This window comes from Typha angustifolia, chromosome 9 (genome assembly GCF_048772165.1).
Source record: "Typha angustifolia cultivar Huaian chromosome 9, ASM4877216v1, whole genome shotgun sequence".
In the NCBI taxonomy this organism is placed as follows: domain Eukaryota; kingdom Viridiplantae; phylum Streptophyta; class Magnoliopsida; order Poales; family Typhaceae; genus Typha; species Typha angustifolia.
The window spans coordinates 11708006-11732134 of NC_133247.1; the positions used below are offsets into that span (position 1 = coordinate 11708006).

At 38.8% G+C, this 24129-nt stretch overlaps 4 protein-coding genes across 11 annotated transcripts; all 4 read right to left on the reverse strand.

Moving 5' to 3' along the window:
* Positions 1 to 791: 791 nt before the first annotated feature.
* Positions 792 to 4271, reverse strand: LOC140767850 (uncharacterized). 5 transcript variants are annotated; one of them, XM_073107922.1, is made up of 3 exons: positions 3308 to 4271; positions 1076 to 1172; positions 792 to 1001 (listed from the first exon to the last, which is right to left on the reverse strand). In XM_073107922.1, the coding sequence occupies exons 1-3, from the start codon at positions 4058 to 4060 to the stop codon at positions 880 to 882; spliced, it is 972 nt and encodes a 323-aa protein (XP_072964023.1). In that variant the 5' UTR covers positions 4061 to 4271; the 3' UTR covers positions 792 to 879. The 5 variants fall into 5 exon arrangements, 3 of the variants coding, with proteins under 3 accessions (XP_072964023.1, XP_072964022.1, XP_072964021.1); XM_073107921.1 differs by having other exon boundaries at positions 3214 to 4271; XR_012105632.1 differs by lacking the exon at positions 792 to 1001 and adding an exon at positions 2164 to 2453 and having other exon boundaries at positions 1049 to 1172; positions 3214 to 4271.
* LOC140767848 (putative disease resistance protein RGA4) lies at positions 3309 to 23303 on the reverse strand. Of its 3 annotated transcripts, XM_073107918.1 has the most exons (5): positions 20046 to 23303; positions 19172 to 19371; positions 18824 to 18931; positions 17996 to 18043; positions 17592 to 17873 (listed from the first exon to the last, which is right to left on the reverse strand). In XM_073107918.1, the coding sequence occupies exons 1-2, from the start codon at positions 23248 to 23250 to the stop codon at positions 19187 to 19189; spliced, it is 3390 nt and encodes a 1129-aa protein (XP_072964019.1). In that variant the 5' UTR covers positions 23251 to 23303; the 3' UTR covers positions 17592 to 17873; positions 17996 to 18043; positions 18824 to 18931; positions 19172 to 19186. The 3 variants fall into 3 exon arrangements, 2 of the variants coding, with proteins under 2 accessions (XP_072964020.1, XP_072964019.1); XM_073107919.1 differs by lacking the exons at positions 17592 to 17873; positions 17996 to 18043 and adding an exon at positions 3309 to 3438; XR_012105630.1 differs by lacking the exons at positions 17592 to 17873; positions 17996 to 18043; positions 18824 to 18931; positions 20046 to 23303 and adding an exon at positions 19472 to 19839 and having other exon boundaries at positions 19230 to 19371.
* On the reverse strand, positions 4259 to 7621 carry LOC140767662 (putative disease resistance protein RGA3). Its single transcript, XM_073107657.1, has 4 exons — positions 7616 to 7621; positions 7288 to 7564; positions 4943 to 6471; positions 4259 to 4795 (listed from the first exon to the last, which is right to left on the reverse strand). The coding sequence occupies exons 1-4, from the start codon at positions 7619 to 7621 to the stop codon at positions 4259 to 4261; spliced, it is 2349 nt and encodes a 782-aa protein (XP_072963758.1).
* LOC140767381 (putative disease resistance protein RGA3) lies at positions 10382 to 14380 on the reverse strand. 2 transcript variants are annotated; one of them, XM_073107261.1, is made up of 2 exons: positions 11170 to 14380; positions 10382 to 10560 (listed from the first exon to the last, which is right to left on the reverse strand). In XM_073107261.1, the coding sequence occupies exons 1-2, from the start codon at positions 14348 to 14350 to the stop codon at positions 10529 to 10531; spliced, it is 3213 nt and encodes a 1070-aa protein (XP_072963362.1). In that variant the 5' UTR covers positions 14351 to 14380; the 3' UTR covers positions 10382 to 10528. The 2 variants fall into 2 exon arrangements, with proteins under 2 accessions (XP_072963362.1, XP_072963361.1); XM_073107260.1 differs by having other exon boundaries at positions 10382 to 10563.
* Positions 23304 to 24129: the final 826 nt, after the last annotated feature.

Sequence of the window (24129 nt, forward strand, 5' to 3'; positions counted from 1 at the left end):
AATATTCATGTCATCAACTCCACAGTAAAATGTCGAATTAATCAGCATTTTATTTATAAGATGAATCACTGATAAGTCCAAATATTTTATAACAAATAAAATTCTAAAATATTTTTTTTTCCTGTTTTAGGTACTTGATTTAAGTATATTGAATCTGTGTCTTAGTAATTCTTTTCAGATGTGTCAACTTACGACAATAAAAATATTGATAAGATTATTAAGGTAACCTATAAGGAAGACGCTAAAATAATCAGCAAATTTATTTTTCAAATAAAACACCGATCAATTTAGTGTTTTACTGATATGGATGCTAACCCGATAAAAGTAGATCCCTTTTGGAATTAAGTTTAGGGTGTAATCTAATTCGGTATATAAAGTTCAGTGGAGGGCTAGTTTGCTAAAAAATCTCTTATTTTGTCCATAGTTGGAGATTTTTCAACTTATATTCCAATAGGTAAACATAAAGTGATATATAAATTTTACCTAAGTCAAACTAAAAATTTTATTTCGACCTCTCTCATTTTCCTAATAAGAACAAGGAATTGATAAGGATAAAAGTGTAATATATATTGCTAAGAAGATTGGGTATTAATTTAGCCCTTGTTCACTTCAGAAATAATTTTTATTTTATTTTAAAATATAATTTTTTATTTTAAAATAACAGCTAAATATCATAATAACCTCATTCTAAATTCAAACACTATTCATCAAATATACCGCACATTAACCCAATTACTAATTTATCATTGATATCTATCTCACCGACCTATTTAATATCAAATCAAAAGGTATTCATAGTAATTTTTTCTTAGTTACAAAAGCCTCCACTTATTAGCATAACACATTCTTGTGACCATTGTCATATAACAAGCTCATGTATTACAACAAGACAAGAAGTGAACCAAAAAAACTAAGGTAAACATGAACATCTCCATGGGTCTTCTTGCTCTCGGAGTAGAAGGCAGTCGTTATTACCAAGGTGAACAACTCCAGTATCTTTGCTACAAGAGCAGAAAGGATCGCAGATAGCACTAGTATTACTTCTTTAGAGCTAGGAGCGTGAGTCAAAGCAAACCTTTTGAATGGCTTGGATGGCAAATCCAAAGGCAGCAATGAGAAGAAAAAGTAGAAATCCTTACTTCTTCCTTCCTTCGATTTGAATTGCCTTCGGTCTGGAACAAAGATAATAGACAATGTTACTGTTGGTAATTTCATATATTTGATATGAATTTTTTATTAATTTTAAGCTAAGTTTTAAGTGGGACCCACACATTATTAATGATGGTTTAATGGTGAAATTAATTTAACTCAAAGTGTACTTTATTGTCAAATATTCACTTAGTCAAATCCATGAAGAGAAGTGAATGAAAATTGGCTCTAAAGTAGGTATTATGGTAATGAGAAAGTAAGTTCAGTATCATATTGAATATTTGAGAAATGTTAGTATGGTATATAAGTAATAAACTTCTTATGGGCTTTGGGCCCCAAAAGAGATACCTATTTTGTGGGTAAAGGTTACTATGCAATTTAACTCACACACACGCGCGCTGCCCGACTCGGTTCGCACGCACGGGTCAAATCCAATTTTAATTTTTTGCCTAATACGGGTTCAAATCTGGTTTGATTCGGGATCGAAGTAGTGTGTCCCTTCGATAAACAGTTAATCAGTTAGTTAGTTGGTTGAACCCGACTAGTTTCAGACCCAAAATGGTATCCATTCGGTGACCTTTTGCATCTTTTCGTCAAGCCTGTTTAATTCTATAAATAGGCTGTCAGTCTGCATAATTTTATATAGAAAACTTGTTTATTCCTTCTAAAGTCGAGTCTTTAAAGTTTGAGTCTGTATTTGAAAGAGAGTAAAGCACGGTTTAAGTTCAATCAAGGCATTAGAAAACTGCTTCCTTTCTAGTGCAAGACAGTTGTTGTATCTTGGGAGACCGACGTCTACTGTTCCAGAAGCAATCGGTGGAGGGCGAATTGGTCTTAAGGAGATAATGTCCAACACTAGACTCGACTATTCAGAATTTTATATTTTGTAATCTGTAAGTTTATTTAATTTATTTTGATTAAATTTTTTGTGACTCTTTGGAATCAGATTGTTACCGCCAACGGTTACAAGATACATGCCACTAGTAATAAAAGGAAGGATTATGATGCTTCAACCTTGAGTATGTTCAATGTGAACAGAAGATCTGGAAGAAAGAGCAATTGCCTCTGGATATATCAAAGTGAGTCAATTATTTGAGTAAAGACAAGGACGATTGACTTGTTGTGATATGAGATGCAGGATTCCACTTTTCATACTTCCATCCTTCTGGGCGAGGGAATAATTTTACTCCATGAATTGTTCCAATTGTTTCCTATCCTCCTCTTTTGAGCCTTCTCCACTTATTCCACTCCTGCCATTTCTTTCATGATTCTTCTTGCATTGATCCCTATTTCTTCTTCTTCTTCTTCTTACCCATGCAAAAAATAGTTATGGATCAAAATAACTATATGTGTTGGTCAAATGAAATCAAAAGGATGACTATTGTGGAAATACTCATGTTCTATCTGTAGTCATCTATGGTTAATAAATATTGTTGGTTAATCCAACAGATTAGTAGCTATATTCAGTTACATATAACACACATTGTCATCCAAATTTGTGTCATTTGTACTTAATATTTTATCACCCTAATTAATGTCTACTCTTCGATAAGAATTGTACAATCTCAAACTAAGCAAATAATATAGAACTCTGGGTTTTAGTCTTTTAACATATCATGGCAGACTCTGTATTTCATTTTCAAAGCTTTCTTTGTTAATTAAGTGCGTGGAAATCAATAACAAGGAAGATCAACAGCTATCTGTTTACAAACAAAGATCAACAGCTATCAGTAACTTTCTCAGAATATTGACAAGCACAACAAACTTCTCAAAACTACTACTCAAAACAGATTTTAGTTGTAGTGCGCACGACTGCGTACACATATTTCAACAGTGTTCAGTTTAAACTTTTGGCTAACTCTGATCTTTAAAAATCAGCATAAAAGATACGAAGTACTTAAATTTAGACGAGATAGCTAGGACAAAACAATGAAAAAAGAATGTTAAAAATGTATATATGTATAAGTAGCTAAATCCAGTTAAGCCTGAAATTTGGACAGGCATGAGACATGCCCATGCAGAGAACGGAAAAAGAAAGAGTTTAACACAGAGGAGTAAACAGACCTCTGCCACTGAGCTCTGGTAAGTTGGTGTTATAGGTGAAGGGTAGTTTGGTGTACTCCAGATAAACGAAACCAAAGATTGTGTGGGCACGGACCTTGGGAAACTGCTGGATGATGGGCCAATCTTGGTGTCCCAATTGGCATCTCTCGAGGACATGGATATTGCACATCATTTGAAATTCGAGGTCGTTATCGTGAAGGTGGTGTTGTCGCTGATGTAGCAGTCCTGACACCCAGTCGGGAAGACAGTCCATCAATAAATCTTCTACATACAAGAATTGCAACGCATCCAAATTCTGGACGCAACTCAAAGCAGGTAAGTGAATAAGGACGAGCATTCTTAGTTGGGGAAGATTTGAGACCCTTAGTATACTGTCGCTTTTGCTGATCTGAAGCCACTGAGTTAGGGAAGGGAGATTCTCTACTGCTCTCAGGCTGTGAGCTCCTTCTATATATAATGTTTGCAACATCGTCGCATGCTTCAACTGTTCTGGAAGAGCTAGCAGTTTTGGACAGTCTATAAGATGCATTGTCGTCAGGCAAGGCAACAATGATACGTAAAACGGCAATGTGATGTCTCTTACGGTGGAAGCAGCTCCTCCTTCATCCTCAATTTCTTCACCCATAGACCACTCTTCCAAATTCGGCATATTGTTAAAGTATAGAAATTCAAGCTTTGGAAAGGCTGTTACCCCGTTGCCGAGGAATTCCAAGCCAATGGTTACCACTGCTAATGCCCCATCAATATCAAGATATCTTAAATGTGGCAACTGGCCTAGTGGCGGAAGGTGCGGACAAGATATGCAATCAAGAAGGATCAAATGTCGGAGGCTAGAAAGAGTTGCCATGTAGGTGGGATATTGGCGACCAAAGAAACCATCAAATCTGAGATTTTCTAAGCAGGGGGGAGGGGATAATTTCTCAAAAATTTCTTCAATCTTGTTTATCTCCTCTTCAGAGTATGGCTGCTGACTAGCACGCTCTACTTGTAGCGTGCATTTTAGATCTAGTATTCTAAGGTGATGTTTCCTTTCAAGTTCAACCCCTTATTTTGCCCTCTCCAGTTTTTCAATTTGTAGCCATCTTAGTTGGCTGAGAGACTCTATCTCATTCAACTCCCATCCTTCTTGCATTTCTCCACTTCCATATTCGCCGACAGCTATAAATCCTTGCAAGTCATTAAGGAATTGCAATCTCCCTATCCCTCTTGGCACGTCATTTAAAGACGAATTAGCAACGCCAAGATATCTTAGATTACACAATCGAGTGAGACCAATCGGAAGGGCATTCAAATGCTCACAATTTAATAGGTTCAAAATCTGTAGATTTGTTAGGTGACCAAGTGAATCTGGTAGCTTGGATATTCTAGTATCAGCAAGATCTAGCATCCTCAGATGTATTAGATCTCCCAAGGAATCTGGAATGCTCTCGATCCCTTCTCCAGTGAGAACCAAGACTCGGAGATATGCAAATCTTGTAAACCAATCATTCTCAACTCTAGGAGGACTCTTAAAAAGCAGCAAAGTCCTCAAGCATAGATGTTTTGTTTCTAAGCCACGAGGGATAACAACAGTCTGTCCTTCCTTTGCAATCGACAAACAACGAATCTTAGACAAAGTGGTGGGATCTAAATATTATGGGTCTCCATAAAAACTTTCGCTTTGTGATAAATATTGAGCAAGAGACCGTAAAAGATCATGCATTCTGCATCCGTTCCCATTAATATAAACAGGATCTAGTTGCAGAAGACTCCTTCTAACTAACTCATTATAATATTCTTCTGCTGTATCTTCCATAATTTGGTCACCTCCTCTTTTTACTTTAATAAATCCTTCGGCTATCCAAAACCTATTGAGATTTTCACGCACCAATAGTTCACCCTCCGGATAAAAGGAGCAGTAGAGGAAACATTGCTTAAGCTCAGGGGATAGGTCCTCATAACTCAAATACAAAGCTCCCGTGAGATCTTCAGGAAACTTTTTCATGGACCAAGCATCGCTTCCAAGTAGTTTTTCCCACTCTCGTTTATTTGGTTCCTTTGTGGCTAAGATGCCAGCAACGGTTTTGATTGCAAGAGGAAGACCCCCACATTTCTTTACAATCTGAATCCCTACATCTCTCAAGCTCAGCACATCTTCTTCCCTTTCTAGATAAGCTCTCTTGCATAGTAATTGCCAACCGAACTTAATAGACAATTGTTTCACCTCATGGATGTGTACTGCCCCCATTCCTTTTGCAACATTTTGGTCTCTAGTCGTTATCAAGATCCTTCCATTGCCATCTCCGCTTTGAAGTGGAACTCGAAATAAATTAGTCCATACATCTGATTGCCAAACATCATCCAGCACAAGAAAGAATCGCTTCCCACTGACAACAGCTCTTAGTTTTTGATGGAGTTCTGCAATACTTTCAGCCCGTCCGTAGTCACCTCCACTGCTCCTAATGATCTCCTTTAACAATTCGATCTCTGAGTAGCTTCGAGAGACACATGTCCATACTATGACAGAGAAGTGGTTTTTCATTGTAGGATCATTGTATACTTTCTGAGAAAGTGTGGTCTTACCTACACCCCCCATACCGACGATAGCAATAATTTGATGTTGTTTTCCTTCCTTGCTAATTATCCTCTTCACCAGCTCTGCAGCAGCAGCTTCGATCTCAGTTCCCACAACATCGACATCAAGAAGTGGAGATGTCATAATAGCACTAGCCCTTGCCACACGAGGGTCATTGGTTCCACCATCCTTAAGGCTAAACATTACTTTGTCCTTGTGGATCTCCTCCAATCTATTATTGAGGCTTTTGATTCTGCCTCCGATCTCATGACGCACTCGAATAGTGCTAAAGCAAGAGAGTAGTGGGAATAGGCAGCGTACCAGTGGGTTTGATGAAGAGGATGGTTGATCCTCCAACAGGTTCCCACCCTTATACCTGCATATGTCGATGATGTCATCAGCGTCGTACATGACATCCTTCAGCTCATTCAGCCAAGCGTCGATGGCCGAATCTTGGATCCTCTGCCTCTCCGCATCCTCGAGGACTCCTTCGATTATCTCCATCCTTCTCTGCAGCCTCTTAAGCTCATCCTTTACCCCGAGTACCAGGACTACTCTCTCCTTAATCAGAGTAGCAAGCTTATTGGCGCAGGTCGAAACAAAAGCACGGAGGATCGTAGCCATTTCTTCCCTTCTCCAAAGAGCTCTTAGCAACTTTCTCGATCCAGGAAACAACCGTGAAAATGGAACAAGGAAAGAGAAAGCTGTGCGTCCACAGTGCATGTTCAGATTAAGTATTTGGAGTCCACGATGAACGTTCAAATTGTGATTCATCATATTTATATAACATTTTAACATCTCAGCTGACAACAAGATGGAGAAAATTATAGAATTCCTTGAGATGAACTTAGTAGCAAAGATGGATATCAGTTTGAAGAGAACTAAACAAGCTGGATTCAAAGAGGCATTAATATTGGTCCTTTGATGGTCACCGACCGGTACAATTGTATACTTTTCTACTAATTTTATTTTTCATATACCACGTTATATTATTAGAAAACTTTGTCTTTAAAATATTTATAATTAGAACCTTCTTTTTACTCTATCTTTTTTATACAACACCCTATTGTAGAGTGATTAGATTTAGGAAGAGATTCTATATTTGGTGGGGGTGGACTAGAGGAAGGACCAACCTTATTTAATTTTTCTTGACACTATTCTGTGTGAATTCCGGAAGTATGTCTTGTGATGGAAGGATTTGTTATCCTAGACTGGAAAAGAATTTATTGCAGATGTTTGATAAATGAAGCACAGGAACTATAGTAGTCTTATAAAATGTCAAAATTACAAAGTGCAATATCTGGAAATTATGGAATTCTAGATGAGTCAGCTTTTATTGATTTATTTATTTATAAAAGTACGTAAATCACTTCATTTCTTCTTAAAACACTGAATTATAAGGGTGGATCAGTATGAGCAAAAGAGATGCTTTTGAGAGCTAGACTGGCTGAGCTTCACTATTGTTGGTTCCGTCATAAACAAAATTTGGACCAAAGAGAACATTGTTATCCATCTAATACATTCTCTAATAACTGGTGCAATAACCCATTCTATACTGTGGCTGGGATCATTGATGGTCTTGACCACAGTTTGGAAGTCATCGAAAAGAAAGCATCTCTCATTATCACTCCATTGCAGGAGTTCCTTAAGCCTCTTGAGCATGGCGAGCGCTTCATCTTTCAGGGCATTCTCATAGCTATCAAGGAATATTATCTTCTTAACATGAAGATCTTTAGCAGCCTGTCTGACAACAATGCCGACTCCGCCTAGGGAGCCTCCCTTCCATGAGGCGTCCACCTAGCAGATAAAACAATCCAAAGTGCTAGCCAAAAAGGCATGGAGGCACACCTCCATGTTGCTAAGCGTGTCGTCAGGGCGAGGCAAAAGGCCCTCTACATGCTTGACGATTTCAATGGGGTTTGGATTGGAATTTTGAAGATGAGATCACACCTAGCTTTCCAGATAGCCCGGGCGGTGGAGAAAGCATAAGCAAGCTAATTCAAGCTTACCTCCTTGCTCCATTTGAGAAGCCAGGTTTCTAGAGGGAGGCAAGAGTATGCCACCCTAAGCCCGAGCGATCCCGCAAACCATACAACCCTAGTTACGTGACAATAGATAGAAGATGCTCCACCGTTTCTTGATGTTCGTTTCCAATTGGCCACAAGGGGTCCAAGGGGGGAATTCTATTGTGGAGGGTGGCTCTGACTAGTAAAGCGCACGCCATGTAACGCCAAAGGAAGGTCTTGACCCGAGTGAGAACAAGATTACAGCACCAAATAATCTTCCAAACCCGAGAGACTTTAGGGTTTCAGCTTGAAGCCCCCATATTCCCTTTGCAAAGGCTCTTGTGGGTGATGAGGCCAAGAAAGTTCCCAACTTGGAGGCTATCCAGATGAGTTTAGTTTATCTTGTTTGCTGAGGGCCTCAAGACTGATGAAAACCTTGCAGATAGCACTAGCTACTTTGAGGGGAAAAGCTGACTCTATCAAGCTTCTATCCTATGTACCATCTGAAAAGAGTAAATCCTTTACCAAGGCTAGAATTCTCGGCAAGCTCAGATTGGATAGGTTGAGAGAGGGCAACCAAGGCTCCTTGGTGATGGAAATGGATGTGCCATTACCAACTTCCTAGCGAACACACCTCCTAAACACATCTATGAAATTCAGTATCGATCACCAGGTCCAAGATGAGTTACTGCTAGGTTTGGCTTCTCAGAACGTAACTCGAGGAAAATATTTGGCCGTCAGAGTAAAATCCCATAGGCTACCGTGGTTTGAGCTTTTATTGATGTAAGTTAGTAAATATGAGAGAAGATTGAATTGAAAGTGAGCATGGCCTTGTTGTGTTAGTGTCATCACATCTTCATCTCTAAGCTGCAATTAAGTAAACTAAAGAGGCAAATAAAGATTAATCCAATTTTACAATGTCCTATAATTTAGTTAAAACAAAAATTCCGAAGGTTACTCTTAACACTAAAATAGAGAAGAAAGGTAAAAACTGGCAAGATTTTTCTTTAATATTATTAAGACTAACTTTAATTAATCAATAGTACTACAGTGGATAATGGATGTTGTCCTTTAGTCTAGACATACAACCCTCTCCCTGAGGGGTTGTCCACCCTACACGCCGTCGGTAGCGTGCGGAGGGGCTTCTAGGCTTGCCACCCCTCCCTCCCCCTCTGTCTGACAAAGGGGCTTCCCTTTAGTCAGGCATGCATGGGGGCGGCATGTGCATTGCATGTTTTTTTTAGAGTGTTACATTAAGGACTCAAGATCATAATTAGACGATAAAATAGATGCTATAAAAGCAATAATATTTTTTTTTTCAAAACCATCATCATCCATATCATTAGAATCATCCCAAGTAGTTGTTATAACTTTACCTTTGCATTTTAGACGATTAGCACATTCATTTGCAATATAGCCAAACTCTTGACATTCATAGTAATGCACCCGCTTGCTATTTGTTTTTGCCTGTTTGTTAAACACTGTTAGTTTGACCAATTGGAATTGTCACTCTATTCTTCATAAAGGTTTTAGAGTTAGTTTTTGTTCAGCTTAATAGTCTACTAGAGAGCGGATCCTCAGCAAACCCTACCGTAGGAAATTATCATAAATTACAATTTTACCCTGTACATGGAAAGAGCTAATTACTACTTTAATAGTGGAGCAAGCAGTACCTTTGAGATGGCAATTTTCGTGGAGATGATCTCAAGGATTTGATGTACATGGAAAGAGCTAATTACTACTTTAATATATGTGGAGATATATGCAATAGCATTCTCCTCCCTCTTGTCGATGCTTAAAGGATTACTAGGATTAACCGATAGTGTGATCATGGCAATTTTCATGGTTTTAGGCTCAATGGCGTTTGTGGTCAATCTTGTTTGCGTACTCCGACATTGCATGCAAGAACAGCATGGTGATTTCAATCATGGAAGACGGTTATGAAGGGTTAGGTGCACTCGAGAGGGCTATGAAGGGTTAGGTGCACTCGAGAGGGCTGAGGAGATCACTAAGGGGAGAAAGACACAAGGGTTCTTTCTTGTGGTTGCTATGACACTAGTGGAGCAAGCAGTACCTTTGAGATGGCATGGTTTAGTTCTTCTTTTGGTGCACTATATTTCTTGCAATGCTTACACTTTGTTCTACTATGAGTGCAAAAGAGGCCATGGATCAAAAGCAACAAGCTTAGATGGAGAGAAGTGTAATTGAATGGTTAGCTTCTTTAAGCTAATCATATTCTTAATAATGATTGTTACATAGAAAATAAAGTTCTAACGGCCATTATGAAAAGTCTTCAGAGGGAGTAATTTGGTCACTTAACACAATACCAATAATATTTCTTTTTGCTTTTCATGCAAATCATCATAAAAATAGTAACATCACTTGTACATTAAAGTAACTTAGTTTAAGAAAATTTATCAACAAAAACCCTTATCATATGGATATTTAACTTTTGCAGTTTACTTTAGATGCCTCAAAAATATCATGAATATTTATGTCATTTCTAAAATTAAGCAATAATCGTATATGTGATCAAATCATATACATATGAAGTAAATTTCATAAAATAGTAGTGATTCATCAAATTTAGATAACATTTAATCTCCAGTAACAATGTATTAATATAATTTTAACAAGACGGAGAAAATGATAGAATTCCTCGAGATGAATTTAGTAAGTATGAAGAGAGAACTAAGCAATCTTCTTGTGTCGGCTCCTCCTCCTATTCCTTCTTTAGTTCCTTCTTCTTCTTCTTTTATTCTTCAATTCCTTCTTCCGTTTCTTCTTCTGCTTCCGAGCCAAGTAAAAGTTAGTTACGCAACTCTTATCTATAGTTAATAAACATTATTGGTTAATCTAAAAGATTAGTAGCTATTTAGTTACATATAGCACACAATGTCATCCAACTTTAGGTCACTTGCACTTACTTTTTATCACCCAAACTAAGGTCTACTCTTTGATAAGAAGTATGCAATCTGAAACTAAGCAAAGAATCTAGCACTCTGGATTATACTCTTAACACATGATGGCAGACTCTGTACTTAAAGTGCAGAGAAATCAATAACAAGGAAGATCAACAGCTATCAATAACTTTCCAAGAATATTGATAAGATAAGCAAAAAACTTGTCAAAACTATATCTCAAAACAGATTGTGATTGCATTCACATACATCGACAGTATTCAGTCTGAATTTCTGGCTTATGGGATCTATAAATACTGGCATAAAAGATGGCAATTAACATACGTAGACGGTTTACACCAAGAAGTAAATAAAGTTAAAATTAAAAAATTACAACATAAGTAGACAGTACTAACTTCTACTATACAAAACAATGCATATATATATATATATATACAGAGAGAGAGAGAGAGAGAGAGAGAGAGAGAGCAGTTACCTCTGCCTCTAAGCTCCGTTAGGTTGATGTAGCTGTTGAAAGGTAGTTTGACGTACTCTACATAATTTGTGTAGACGTGGACGTTGGAGAACTGTTGGATGACCGGCCAATCTTGGTGTCCCATTTGGCATCTCTCGAGCACACGGATGTTGCACTCCATTTCAAATTCGAGGTCGTCGCCGTGAAGGTGGCGTCGCTGCTGGAGCAGTCCGGACACCCACTCGGGAAGGCACTCCATTGACTCATCTTTTAGATACAAGGATTGTAGTGCATCCAAATTCTGGACGCAACTCAAAGAAGGTGATCGAATCACTGTGAGATGTCTTAGTTGGGGAAGATTTGAGACCCTTTGTATGCTACTGCTTTCAATGATCTGAAGCCACTGAGTTAGGGAAGGGAGGTTCTCTACTGCTCTGAGGCTGTGAGCTCCTTCTATGTGGAATCTTTGCAACATTGTGGCATGCTTCAACCGTTCTGGAAGACCTCTTAGCTTTGGACAGTCTATAAGAGTCAAATGTTTTAGACAAGGCATCAATGATAGAAAAGAGGATGGTGCGATCTTTCTTCCGGTGGAAGTAGCTCTCTCCTCAATTTCTTCACATAAGTGCCACTCTTCCCAGTTTGGCATTTTCTTTAAAAATAGGAACTCAAGCTTGGGAAAGGCCGTTGCCATAGCTAAGCCTGTTCTTACCCCCTTGCCAAGGAATTCTCGGCTGATGGTTACCACTGCTAATGCCCCTTCAATTCGGAGATTTCTTAAATGTGGCAACTGGCCTAGTGGGGGAAGGTGTGGACAAGATATGCAATGCCAAAGTTGCAATGATGTTAGACTAGAAAGAGAAGTTCCCATATAGGTGGGATATCTACGACCAAAGAAACCAATAATGATGAGATTTTCTAAGCATAGGGGTGGAGATAATTTCTCAAAGATTTCTTCAATTTTGTTTGTCTCCATCACAGAGTATGGCCGTTGACAAGCTCGTTCTTCTTGTAACGTGCAGCGTAATTCTAATATTCTGAGGCAATGCTTCCTTTCAAGACTAAATCCATATGTTGCCCTCTCCAACTTAACTATATGCAGCCATTTTAGCTGGTCGAGAAACTCTATCTCTTTCAATTCCCAACCGTCTTGCATTTTGCCACTGCCATATTTACTAGCCACTACAAATCCTACCAAGGCAGTAAGTAATTGCAATCTTTCTATCCCTTTTGGCACATCATTTAGAGGTGTGTAATTAATGCCAAGATGCCTTAGATTACACAACCGAGTAAAACTCATTGGAAGAGCATGTAGATGTTTACAATTCATTACGTTCAAACTGTGTAGATTTGTGAGGCAACCAAGTGAATTTGGTAGCTTAGATATCCTAGTATCAGCAAGATCAAGCATCCTCAAATGTATTAGATCTCCCAAGGATTCTGGAATGCTCTCAACTCCTTCTCCGTTAAGAACCAAGACACGGAGACATGTAAGTCTTATAAATAAATCATTCTTAACTCTAGAAGGACTCTTAAAAAGTAGCAAAGTCCTCAAACATAGTCGTTTTCTGTCTATGCTAGGAGGGATAACAACAGGCGCTCCATCATTTGCAATTGATAAGCGATAAATCTTAGACAATGCATTGGGATCTAACAATTGTGGGTCGCCATAAAAACTTTCACTTCGTGACAAATATTGGGCAAGAGACCGTAAAAGATCGTGCATTCTGCATGCTCCTCCATCAGTATAGTTAGGATCGAGTTGTAGCAGACTTCTTTTAACTAACTCATTGTAATATTCTTCTGCTGTATCTTCTAAAACTTGGTCACCTCCTCTTGCTTTAACAAATCCTTCGGCCACCCAAAAAACATTAAGATGTTCACGTCTCATTAGTGCATCCTCAGGATAAAGAGAACAGTAGAGGAAGCACTGTTTAAGTTCAGGGGATAGATCCTCGTAACTCAAATATAGAGCTCCTCTAAGTTCTTCGGGAAGCTCTTTCATAGACCAAGCATCACTTCCAAGTAGTTTTTCCCATTCTCTTTTATTTGGTTCCTTTGTGGCTAAGATGCCCGCAATCGCCTTGATTGCCAGAGGAAGACCCCCACATTTCTTTACAATCTGAATCCCTACACCTCTCAAGCAGAGCACATCTTCTTCCCTATCTAGATAAGCTCTCTTGCGTAGTAGTTCCCAACCAGAATTAATAGACAACTGTGTCACCTCATGGATGTGTACTGCTCCCATTCCCTTTGCAACATTTCGGTCTCTAGTTGTTATCAAGATCCTTCCGCTGCCTAGTTCACTTTGAAGGGGAACTCGGAGTAAATTAGTCCATACATCTGATTGCCAAACATCGTCCAGCACAAGAAAGAGTCGCTTCCCAGCGACAACAACTCTTAGAACTTGCTGGAGTTCTTCCATGCTTTCAGCTCGTCCATAGTCACCTCCACTGCTCCTAATGATCTTCTTTACCAATTCAATCGCTGAGTAGCTTCGAGAGACACACGTCCATACCATGACAGAGAAGTAGTTTTTCAGTTTAGGATCATTGTATACTCTCTGAGCCAGTGTGGTCTTGCCAATGCCTGCCATACCGACAATGGCAACAACTTGATGTTGTTGTCCTTCCTTGCTGCTAACTGTCCTCCTCACCAGCTCCGCAGCAGCAGCTTCGATCTCATCCCCCACAACATCGGCATCAAGAAGTGGAGATGTCAAACGAGCACTCGCCCTTGTCATACGAGGGTCATTGGATCCACCATCCTTAAGGCTAAACATTACTTTGTCCTTGTGGATCTCCTCTAGTCTATTATTCAATCTTTTAATTCTACCTCCAATATCATGACGCATTCGGACAGTAGTAACACAAGAGAGCAGGGGGGATAGGCAGCGTACCGGTGGGTTTGATGAAGATGATGGTTGATCCTCCAATAGGTTCCCACCCTTATACCTGCAGATGTCGATAATGTCATCAGCTTCGTACATGACATTCTTCAGCTCATTCAGCCAAGTGTCGATGGCCGAATCTTGGATCCTCCGCCTCTCCGCATCCTCGAGTACACCTATGATCATCTCTATCCTTCTCTGCAGCCTCTTAAGCTCATCCTTCACGTCAAGTATAAGGACTACTTGCTCCTCAACCAGAGTGGCAAGCCTATTGGCACAAGTGGAAACGAAAGCATGGAGGATGGTTGCCATTACTTCTCTTCTCCAAAAGAGCTCACTAACTTCTTCTCTCAAGTTTCAGAGACTTGTCTCAACCTGGGAGCAACATTGCCCAGAACTTGAACCTCCAAAAAGCTTCAACCTCCAAAAAGTTTCAACCTCCAAAAAGTCGTGGACACCAAGACAGGCTTATGACCCAACTTAACTGAACCCAATAAGATGCAGACGCGCATCAAAAGAAAATAGAGCATCGCCACAACAGTCAGTTTGTTTACCCTGTAGACTGGGGTATCATACAAGGTTCCACCCCAAATTTATGACCCAACTTAACCCAATAGGCTGTAAGATAATAAGCACCCAAAAGTTTATACAAGAAAAAGTTTTCCTTGTGAGCCTAAACGTCACTTCGTTAGCAACGTCTGTGAAAGAAATTATAGTTAAACTGAAAACAGTTAAAACATTGATGGTCATTAAAGATCTTACTCGTGATTAGCTGGTATAATTATTAATTATCTTAATGTGCTTTAGCTTTGGGTGCTTATCTATTCTCCTTATCCAACACTCTCACCTAATTCACTCCAGTCTTTACTGTAGCTCCAAGAAACGATAAATGTCCTTTTCTAGTTCATTTTATTATTTGCAAGACTTGTACATAAAAAACAGTGCATGCATTAATTATTTGCAAGACCCGGCCAGGAATAGTCATCTTTAGGAGAAAACGAGAAGAAAAGAACTCAAGTAACTTGGAAATCCTATGAAAAGCCCTTAGTCGTCCTATTCAATAACTTGAGTAAATATTATATATATATATATAACATACTAATATTTTTTAAATATCAAATATGATAGTGAACTTATTTCTCTTTATTTTTTATTATCATAATAATTATTTTAAAATAAATTTTTATGCAATTCTCATCATAGATTTGAATAAGTGAACATATAATATTAAAATACTCTATGAGCACTTTTAATTCTATCATTACGTTACCATTTAGAATGTATAGACTCCATTTAAATTTGAACTTTTAAAGTTAATAAAAATATTCATGTCAAATATATCATATTCCTAATAGAGTTACCTTAGTTTTATGGTTCACGTCTTATTGTAATACATAAGCGTGTTATGTGTTACGCACTAATGAATCATCAGCCCCATAACTTTGTATCATTTAATTTTGTACCATTATACTTTTTATATAAATTACTCATTAAGATAACTAAATTCGGTCAAATTCAATTCAATTCGGGCAACCAAATACCCCTTAATTAAATTGCACCATGAGGAGAGAGAAGTAATGTAACAACCAAACACTAAAAATAATAGTTTTGCATGGCAAACATAGTTGGCCACATTGTGGTTAGCCTCGTGCCATGTTGTGATGGCGCAGTGAACACGTTGACACCCTACCGCTCTCTCTCCCTCTTCCTCAAAATCCTCTCTCTCATTTTTCTCCTCTACCTCTTTAACCTCTCTTTTTATCTCTCGGACTACCGGCAAACATGGAACATTGTCGCCACCACCACTGAGCAGCCAACACTGATGAGCCTCTTTCCTCCTCACCTTAACTATAACAACCAGAAAAAAAAATGAGCACGCACGTGCTCAACACGTGCACTGACTTAAGGGTGCACATGTATGGGGCACATGCGCCCCTTTCCCCTTTTCTTTCCCTCTCTCTTTTCTTATTCTCCTTCCTTCCTTTTTTTCTTTCTTCCTTCTCCTCCCGCCAACTCACTCTCCTTTATTCTTCTTCCTCCTGCCGGAATCGCCAACCTTGTGGATCAAAGCGTTAGAGCTGCCTCACCCTCCCGGTAAGTTAGATCTATAATTAATTATTTATTTATTTTTGAGTTTTTCTCCAAAACATTTCCCTCTTGGGCTCGCCGTGATCCGGCCAGCCAGCAGCTTCGTGCTTTGACACACCAGTCCGAGGAGCTTCCCTTTTCGTAAGGATCCCCCCGGTGGCTTCCTTCAGCGCCCTCATGGCAAGTGTCGTCAGAGGTGGGTGCTCGCTGCCGGCTGCCTCTGGCAGCTCCACTTCCTCTAAGCTGGCTTCTGCTTGCCGAGGGGAGTGTGTCGATGCAGTCGGCCGTGTTAGCCGGTAGCCAACCTTCCTCCCTCCTTTCGATTAAGGCGAGGAAGGAGGAGGTGGTCGGGATGGGTGCAGCCAGCCCGAAAGCTGGGTCAGGTTAAGCACGGCCCAACGTGAGCCTAGGGTAAGCTTTGCAATAATGGTGTTTCCTACAAGTTATGAATTGTTAGTCTTGGAGATAGCTAAATTTCTAGAACAACTCAGTAAGTTGAGTATTCCATGCTTGAGTTTTCTTGTTATTAGGCAATAATGTTTGTGATGATGAGAATAAGTAGTGTTATACTATTGTCTTTTTGAAGACGTGTCAAGATTATTAAAATGTACTATTTCTTCTTTGTTTTGCAACGTGATTATGGGGGTGGATATTGCCTAGTATTTGAAACTGTACGGGAATATGATAACAAGGTTATACGTATAAAATGATTAAATATAACTTAGAATGTCTTCCGGAGAAGAGCTAACCATCCTTTAGTAATTTTGTATTTAAGAGATACTAGCTAGTGACCAACTAGGAGTTGCCATAATGTAGCAATTGGAATACATATATAGAAGTTTGAATCACCTAAAGATGAGTATAGTAATGACATAATATGCATTTCAAATTTATTCTTACTAGACACTAACTAAAATTGTGAAGAGTAGTCAATGCAAATTAATCAAGAGTGAACTTCTGTAATTGGTATTATAATGTGAGATCAACATTTTATTGTTGACGTGTGGTCCTTCCTTAATTCATTGGTAGTAAGAATGGATCTTCCATTGGTAGAAACTCTAGTAGATCGTCATTTGAAAGATTTAAACTTTTTTAAGAACATGTTAATGATAAATTAATATTGTTGTTAGACAACTAGATATAATCAACTTATAAAAGTGGACTCAAGGTTGCAGTTTGTTTGGATCAAATTGGACTATGAGAGAAGTGGATAGTTAGTCCTATCAGGATAAGCTTTATGACAATTGGTTTACATGATACTGGTGACTGTGATTTCTTGTCTTGACTAGTTAGTCTAATAATTTTAAATCTTTGATTCCCTTCCAAGATGAAGGAATAGACGAATTTGTCAGTAGAATCCGAGTAAGACCCTGTAGCTAAAGTTCTTTGGTATAATGTACTTCATAAACTTTTCAAAGGAAAATATAAATTTGTATAGAGTATACAAACATCCACAACCAATAAGTTATTAAATAATATATTTCATAAACTTTTCATAGGAAAATACAAATGTCTGTAGAGTATACAAATATCCACAACCATCCAAAAGTTATAAGTACATGGCAAATGTTTTACAATCATATAATTAGACATGATATAAGATCTACAACCACACAAAGTGATTATATACCAAAATAAGTACTTTTAAGACATTCCAAATTTTGTAATACTAAAGATGAAATAACCCCAAAGGCATCCAAAAGTTGAGATGTTGCTCTTGTTTGTTTCACTTGTAACCTGCTTTGACCTGAAAAAATTGAATAAAATTGATATTAAAACAACTTCTTCATGGCCTGTACATGATTATATTATTATTATACTTGAAGGGTATAAAGTCAAGAAGTTTTAACACAAAGTTCACAGATTTACCTTGTTTGATGTTTCACGGTCTTTTTTAACCTTCTTACTAGGAAGTACCTATCAAAATTAAAAAATTTACATAATTTAATTGAACAGCAATCTTGCTGTATGAAGAAAATGAAAACATACAAGTATCACCACATAAATATAAGATAAAATATTCGTGACATAAACAAACAATAAGTAATAAGTATCGAAAGATATCTAAATCTACAAAAAAAAAGCCTTAATTAAAGTAGAAAAAGTATAACTCATTAATAATATCACTCGATATATATTCATGTTTAAGTTGTTGACTTTTTATTATTCATGTGTAATAATAATATAAATTATTTATATATAGGATAGTAAAGAAATTGTTTTAATATCAATTCAAAGACCTCATTGATGAGTGGCATATATATTGTTTTATAGTGAATATCTCTCAACATTATAGTTAAAGAGAAGAAGCTAGAACAAGAAATTTAGAAAGTATATATTGAAGTAGTTGTTGCACCAAACGAGTCTTTAATGTTACGTATAGAACACATGACAAGAATAAATAATAATTATTCTTATAAACTTACTGAAATTTACTATTGCAGATGAAAGAAACAAAGAATAAAGATCTTGCCTAACATAAAAAAAATGTAACGGATATATATAAGTTACAATTTTCTAGCAAAAGATATCATGAGAACTATGTACCTTATTTGTTGCTTAATTTGTTTTTTGTAGCAATACAAAGAAGATCTTTAACAACTTAGACCTTGAGTTGCCAAGATTCTATCAAATTGAGCATTAGAGAGAATATATGAATGTTACAAACAATGCATGTATTGAGCAGTGCTCAATTACCTCAGTTTACATTGCCTTGTCTTCCCTGACAGTAACTTAGCTTGCAATCGTCTCATTACTCCTGATGATAAAAGACTTCACAGTGTATCGACTCAATTGCTCAAGCACCTGAAAGTAGTAGAAACAGTGAGCAAAAGAATTAAATTAAATCCAATGAAGGATTAACAATTCCAATCATCCATATCTATTCTTTTCGTTAATATTAATTAATTACAAGTCCCCACGAGGTCCAAAACAAATCTCTCAATGCAAAATTCGTAAGAAACTGCACAGGAGTTATGAGGAACCCAATGAATCAAACTAATTCGTTGGAACATACAGAAGAAATCGAAAGGAGACGACGCTGACCTAGATCTGGCGAAATCATAGTGGCGGCCGGTGCTGGAGAAGATGATTGCGCTGACCTCGGGATCGCAGAGGATTGCGAGGTCCGGGGCCTTCTTCAGTGGACAGCTGCGCCGCTTCGAGAACATCGCCTGCCTGCTTGTCGTTACGCCGATCCTCCCGATCGCAATCTTCCCTCTCCCCATCTCTTCCGATCCGGCAACCTTCAGAATTAACCAAGATTAATTTCCAAGAACAAAAGGAACAAAGAAAGATGACCTTCAGCAATAAAAACGAAAAAAAAAATTAATTAAAAAAAATTACGAGGCTAAACCAGCAGACGGCAAGAAATCAATGGTGTAGCCCTTCTTTTCTTCTCACTCTCTCTTGATCTCGATCTCTCAGTTGATCAAGGCCCAGAAGAATGTTGGGGGTTTGGGGATTTGGGGATATTTTGAGAGCAAATTTGTTAGAGCTATGGCCTTAAGAGAAGCTCTATTGTGCATATATACAACAAAGAAATTTCAAACTAGTGGATAGATTCAGATTCCCTGTTGCTGGTTAACATCATCAATGGTACTAGTCAACCTTCTCAGACGGTTGACTCTCTTACATAGAAATGGCGATATTTTAAATCTAACTCATAATTTTCAAATTTATAAAATTATTCATATATATATATAGACAGAGAGCAATCAATTAGGCTACTAATTGTATTACTGCTGATATTACTATCAAACATCGATATTTGTGATCGCTGAGAGCCTTCTCAGAAAGAGTCCTAAGATACTACGTACTTAAAATAGCTCAGATAAAATACTAGATAAAAGAATGTCAAAGTGTAGACGTGTAGCAGCTAAATGGGAAAAGAAAGAGAATAGAGGGGGAGTAGATAGACCTCTGCCTGCAAGCTCTGGTATGTTGGTGTTGCAGGTGAAGGGTAGTTTGGTGTACTCCAGATAAGCGATTCCATCAATTGTGTAGGCATGGACCCTAGAGAACTGTTGGATGATGGGCCAATCCTGGCGTCCCATTTGGCATCTCTCGAGCACACGAATATTGCACTCCATTTCAAATTCCAGGTCGTCGCCATGGAGGTATTGTCGTCGTTGCTGGAGTAGTCCAGACACCCACTCAGGAAGGCAGTCCATTGATTCATCTTTTAGATACAGGGATTGCAGTGCATCCAAATTCTGGACGCAACTCAGAAGAGTAGGTGATCGAGCCACTGTGAGATGCCTTAGCTGAGGAAGATTTGAGACCTTTTGTATACTGCTACTTTCCATGATCTGAAGCCACTGAGTTAGGGAAGGGAGGTTCTCTACTGCCCTCAGGCTGTTAGCTCCTTCTATGTGGAATCTTTGCAGCATTGTCGCATGCTTCAACTGTTCCGGAAGAGCTCTCAACTTTGGACAGTCTATAAGAGTCAAATGCTGTAGACGAGGCAGCAAAGATAGAGAAGAGGATGGTGGGATCTCTCTTTTGGTGGGAGCAGCTTCCTCCTCATTTTCTTCACCTAAAGACCACTTTTCCCAATTTGGCATTTTCTCTAGAAATAGGAACTCAAGCTTCGGAAAGGCTGTTGCCAAAGCTGAGCCTATCCTTACCCCATTTCCGAGCAATTCTAGGCCGATGGTTACCACTGCTAATGCCCCTTCAATTTTAAGATACTTTAAATGTGGCAGTTGGCCTAGTGGTGGAAGGTGGGGACAAGATATGCAATGCAAAAGTTGCAATGATGTTAGACTAGAAAGAGAAGATCCCATGTAGGTGGGATATCGACAACCAAAGAAACCAATAACTATGAGATTTTCTAAGCATAGGGGAGGAATTAATTTCTCAAAGATTTCCTCAATCCTATCTGTCTCCATCACAGAGTATGGCTGCTGACTAGCTTGCTCTTTTTGCAACGTACAACGTAATTGTAATGTCCTAAGGTGATGCTTCCTTTCAAGACTAAGCCCATATGTTGCCTTCTCCAACTTAACTATTTGCAACCATCTTAGCTGGTTAAGAAGCTCTACCTCTTTCAACTCCCAACCGTCTTGCATCTTGCCACTGCCACTGCCACTGCCACTGGCCACTACAAATCCAGCTAAGGCATTAATTAACTGTAACCTTCCTATCCCTTTTGGTACATTATTTATCGGCGTACCACCCATGCCAAGATGCCTTAAATTACACAACCGAGTAAGACTCATTGGAAGGGCATGCAGATGCTTACAATGCATTAAATTCAAACTCTGTAGATTTGTTAGGCAACCAAGAGAATCTGGTATCTTGGATATTCTAGTAGCAGCAAGATCTAGCATCCTCAAATGTATTAGATCTCCCAAGGAATTCGGAATGCTCTCAATCCCTTCTCCATTAAGAACCAAAGCACGGAGATATGCAAGCCTTCTAAACAAATCATTCTCAACTATCGGAGGACTCTTAAAAAGCAATAAAGTCCTCAAGCATAGACGTTTTGTTTCTATGCCAGGAGGGATAACAACAGTCTCTCCATCCTTTGCAATTGATAGGCGATGAATCTTAGACAATGCAATGGGATCTAACAATTGTGGGTCTCCATAAAAACTTTCGCCTCGAGATAGATATTGGGCAAGAGATCGTAAAAGATCGTGCATTCTGCATCCTCCACCATCAGTATAATTAGGATCTAGTTGTAAAAGACTTCTTCTAATTAACTCATTATAATATTCTTCTGCTGTATCTTCCATAGTTTGGTCACCTCCTCTTACTTTAACAAATCCTTCGGCCACCCAAAAAATATTAAGATGTTCACGCCTCATTAGTGCATCCTCGGGATAGAGGGAGCAGTAGAGGAAGCACTGTTTTAGCTCTGGGGATAGATCCTCGTAACTTAAATATAATGCTCCTCTGAGTTCTTCTGGAAGCTCTTTCATGGACCAAGCATTGCTTCCAAGTAGTTTTTCCCATTCTCTTTTGTTTGGTTCCTTTGTGGCTAAGATGCCAGCAACAGTCTTGATTGCCAGAGGAAGACCCCCACATTTCCTTACAATCTGAATCCCAACATCTCTCAAGCTGAGCACATCATCTTCCCTATCTAGATAAGCTCTCTTGCGTAGTAGTTCCCAACCAGAATTAGTAGACAATTGGGCCACCTCATGGATGTGTACTGCTCCCATTCCCTTTGCAACATTTTGGTCTCTAGTTGTTATCAAGATCCTTCCGTTGCCTTGTTCGCTTTGAAGGGGAACTCGAAGTAAATTAGTCCATACATCTGATTGCCAAACATCGTCCAGCACAAGAAAGAGTCGCTTCCCAGCGACAACAACTCTTAGAACTTGCTGGAGTTCTTCCATGCTTTCAGCTCGTCCATAGTCTCCTCCACTGCTCCTAATGATCTTCTTTAGCAATTCAATCTCTGAGTAGCTTCGAGAGACACACGTCCATACCATGACAGAGAAGTAGTTTTTCAGTTTAGGATCATTATATACTCTCTGAGCCAGTGTGGTCTTGCCTATGCCCGCCATACCGACAATGGCAACAACTTGATGTTGTTTTCCTTCCTTGCTGCTAACTATTCTCTTCACCAGCTCCGCAGCAGCAGCTTCGATCTCATCCCCCACAACATCGGCATCAAGAAGTGGAGATGTCATACGAGCACTCGCCCTTGTCATATGAGGGTCATTGGATCCACCATCCTTAAGGCTAAACATTACTTTGTCCTTGTGGATCTCCTCCAGTCTATTATTCAGTCTTTTAATTCTACCTCCAATATCATGACGCATTCGAACAGTGGTAACACAAGAGAGCAGGGGGGGTAGGCAGCGTACCGGCGGGTTTGATGACGATGATGGTTGATCCTCCAACAGGTTCCCACCCTTATACCTGCAGATGTCGATAATGTCATCCGCTTCGTGCATGACATTCTTCAGCTCATTCAGCCAAGTGTCTATGGCCGAATCTTGGATCCTCCGCCTCTCCGCATCCTCGAGTACACCTCTGATCATCTCTATCCTTCTCTGCAGCCTCTTAAGCTCATCCTTCACGCCGAGTACAAGGACTACTCGCTCCTCAACCAGAGTGGCAAGCCTATTGGCACAAGTGGAAACAAAAGCATGGAGGATGGTAGCCATTACTTCTCTTCTCCAAAAGAGATCACTAACTTCTCTCAAGTTTCAGAGACTTGTCTCAACCTGGGAACAACATTGCCCAGAACTTGAACCTCCAAAAAGCTTCAACCGCCAAAAAGTTTCAACCTCCAAAAAGTGGTGGACACCAAGACAGGCTTATGACCCAACTTAACTGAACCCAATAAGATGCAGACGCGCATCAAAGAAAATACAGCATTGCCAGAACAGTCAATTTGTTTACCCTGTAGACCGGGGTATCATAGAAGGTTTCACACCAAATTTATGACCCAACTTAACCCAATAGGCTGTAAGATAATAAGCACCCAAAAGTTTATATAAGAAAAAGTTTTCCTTGTGAGCCTAAACGTCACTTCGTTAGCAACGTTTATGAAAGAAATTATAGTTAAACTGAAAACAGTGAAAACGTTGACGGGCATTAAAGATCTTATTCGTGATTAGCTGATATAATTATTAATTATCTTAATGTGCTTTAGCTTTGGGTGCTTATCTATTCTCCTTATCCGACACTCTCACCAAATTCACTCCAGTCTTCTCCGTAGCTCCAAGAAACGAAAGTGTCCTTTCCTAGTTCATTTTATTATTTGCAAGACTTGTACATAAAAAACAGTGCATGCATTAATTATTTGCAAGACTCGGCCAGACTATTCCGAGTCTTCTTTAGGAGAAAACGAGAAGAAAATACGACTCCCTCTCAACCTTGGAAATCCTATGAAAAGCCCCCTTCTAAGAACTTAAGTAAATATTATTTTATATCTATCGGTTTTGGGGCTTAAAGTTCATAACAAGTTTAGCACTTATATAACATATTAATATTTCTTAAATATTAAATATGATGCTGAACTTATTTTTATTTACTTTTTA

Coding starts and splice junctions, on each gene's coding strand:
- LOC140767850 (XM_073107920.1), bottom strand. CDS start 4,060: ATGGCAACTCTTTCTAGCCTCCGACATTTGATCCTTCTTGATTGCATA. Junction 1,173..3,213: donor ACCAGAGCTCAGTGGCAGAG/GTCTGTTTACTC, acceptor TCTTTGTTCCAG/ACCGAAGGCAATTCAAATCG.
- LOC140767662 (XM_073107657.1), bottom strand. Junction 6,472..7,287: donor TGCACCAGTTATTAGAGAAT/GTATTAGATGGA, acceptor GTGGACGCACAG/CTTTCTCTTTCCTTGTTCCA. Junction 4,796..4,942: donor GTCTTCTGCAACTAGATCCT/GTTTATATTAAT, acceptor TCGATTGCAAAG/GAAGGACAGACTGTTGTTAT.
- LOC140767381 (XM_073107260.1), bottom strand. CDS start 14,350: ATGGCAACCATCCTCCATGCTTTCGTTTCCACTTGTGCCAATAGGCTT. Junction 10,564..11,169: donor AACGGAGCTTAGAGGCAGAG/GTAACTGCTCTC, acceptor TTGGCTCGGAAG/CAGAAGAAGAAACGGAAGAA.
- LOC140767848 (XM_073107919.1), bottom strand. CDS start 23,250: ATGGCTACCATCCTCCATGCTTTTGTTTCCACTTGTGCCAATAGGCTT. Junction 19,372..20,045: donor ACCAGAGCTTGCAGGCAGAG/GTCTATCTACTC, acceptor TTAATTCTGAAG/GTTGCCGGATCGGAAGAGAT.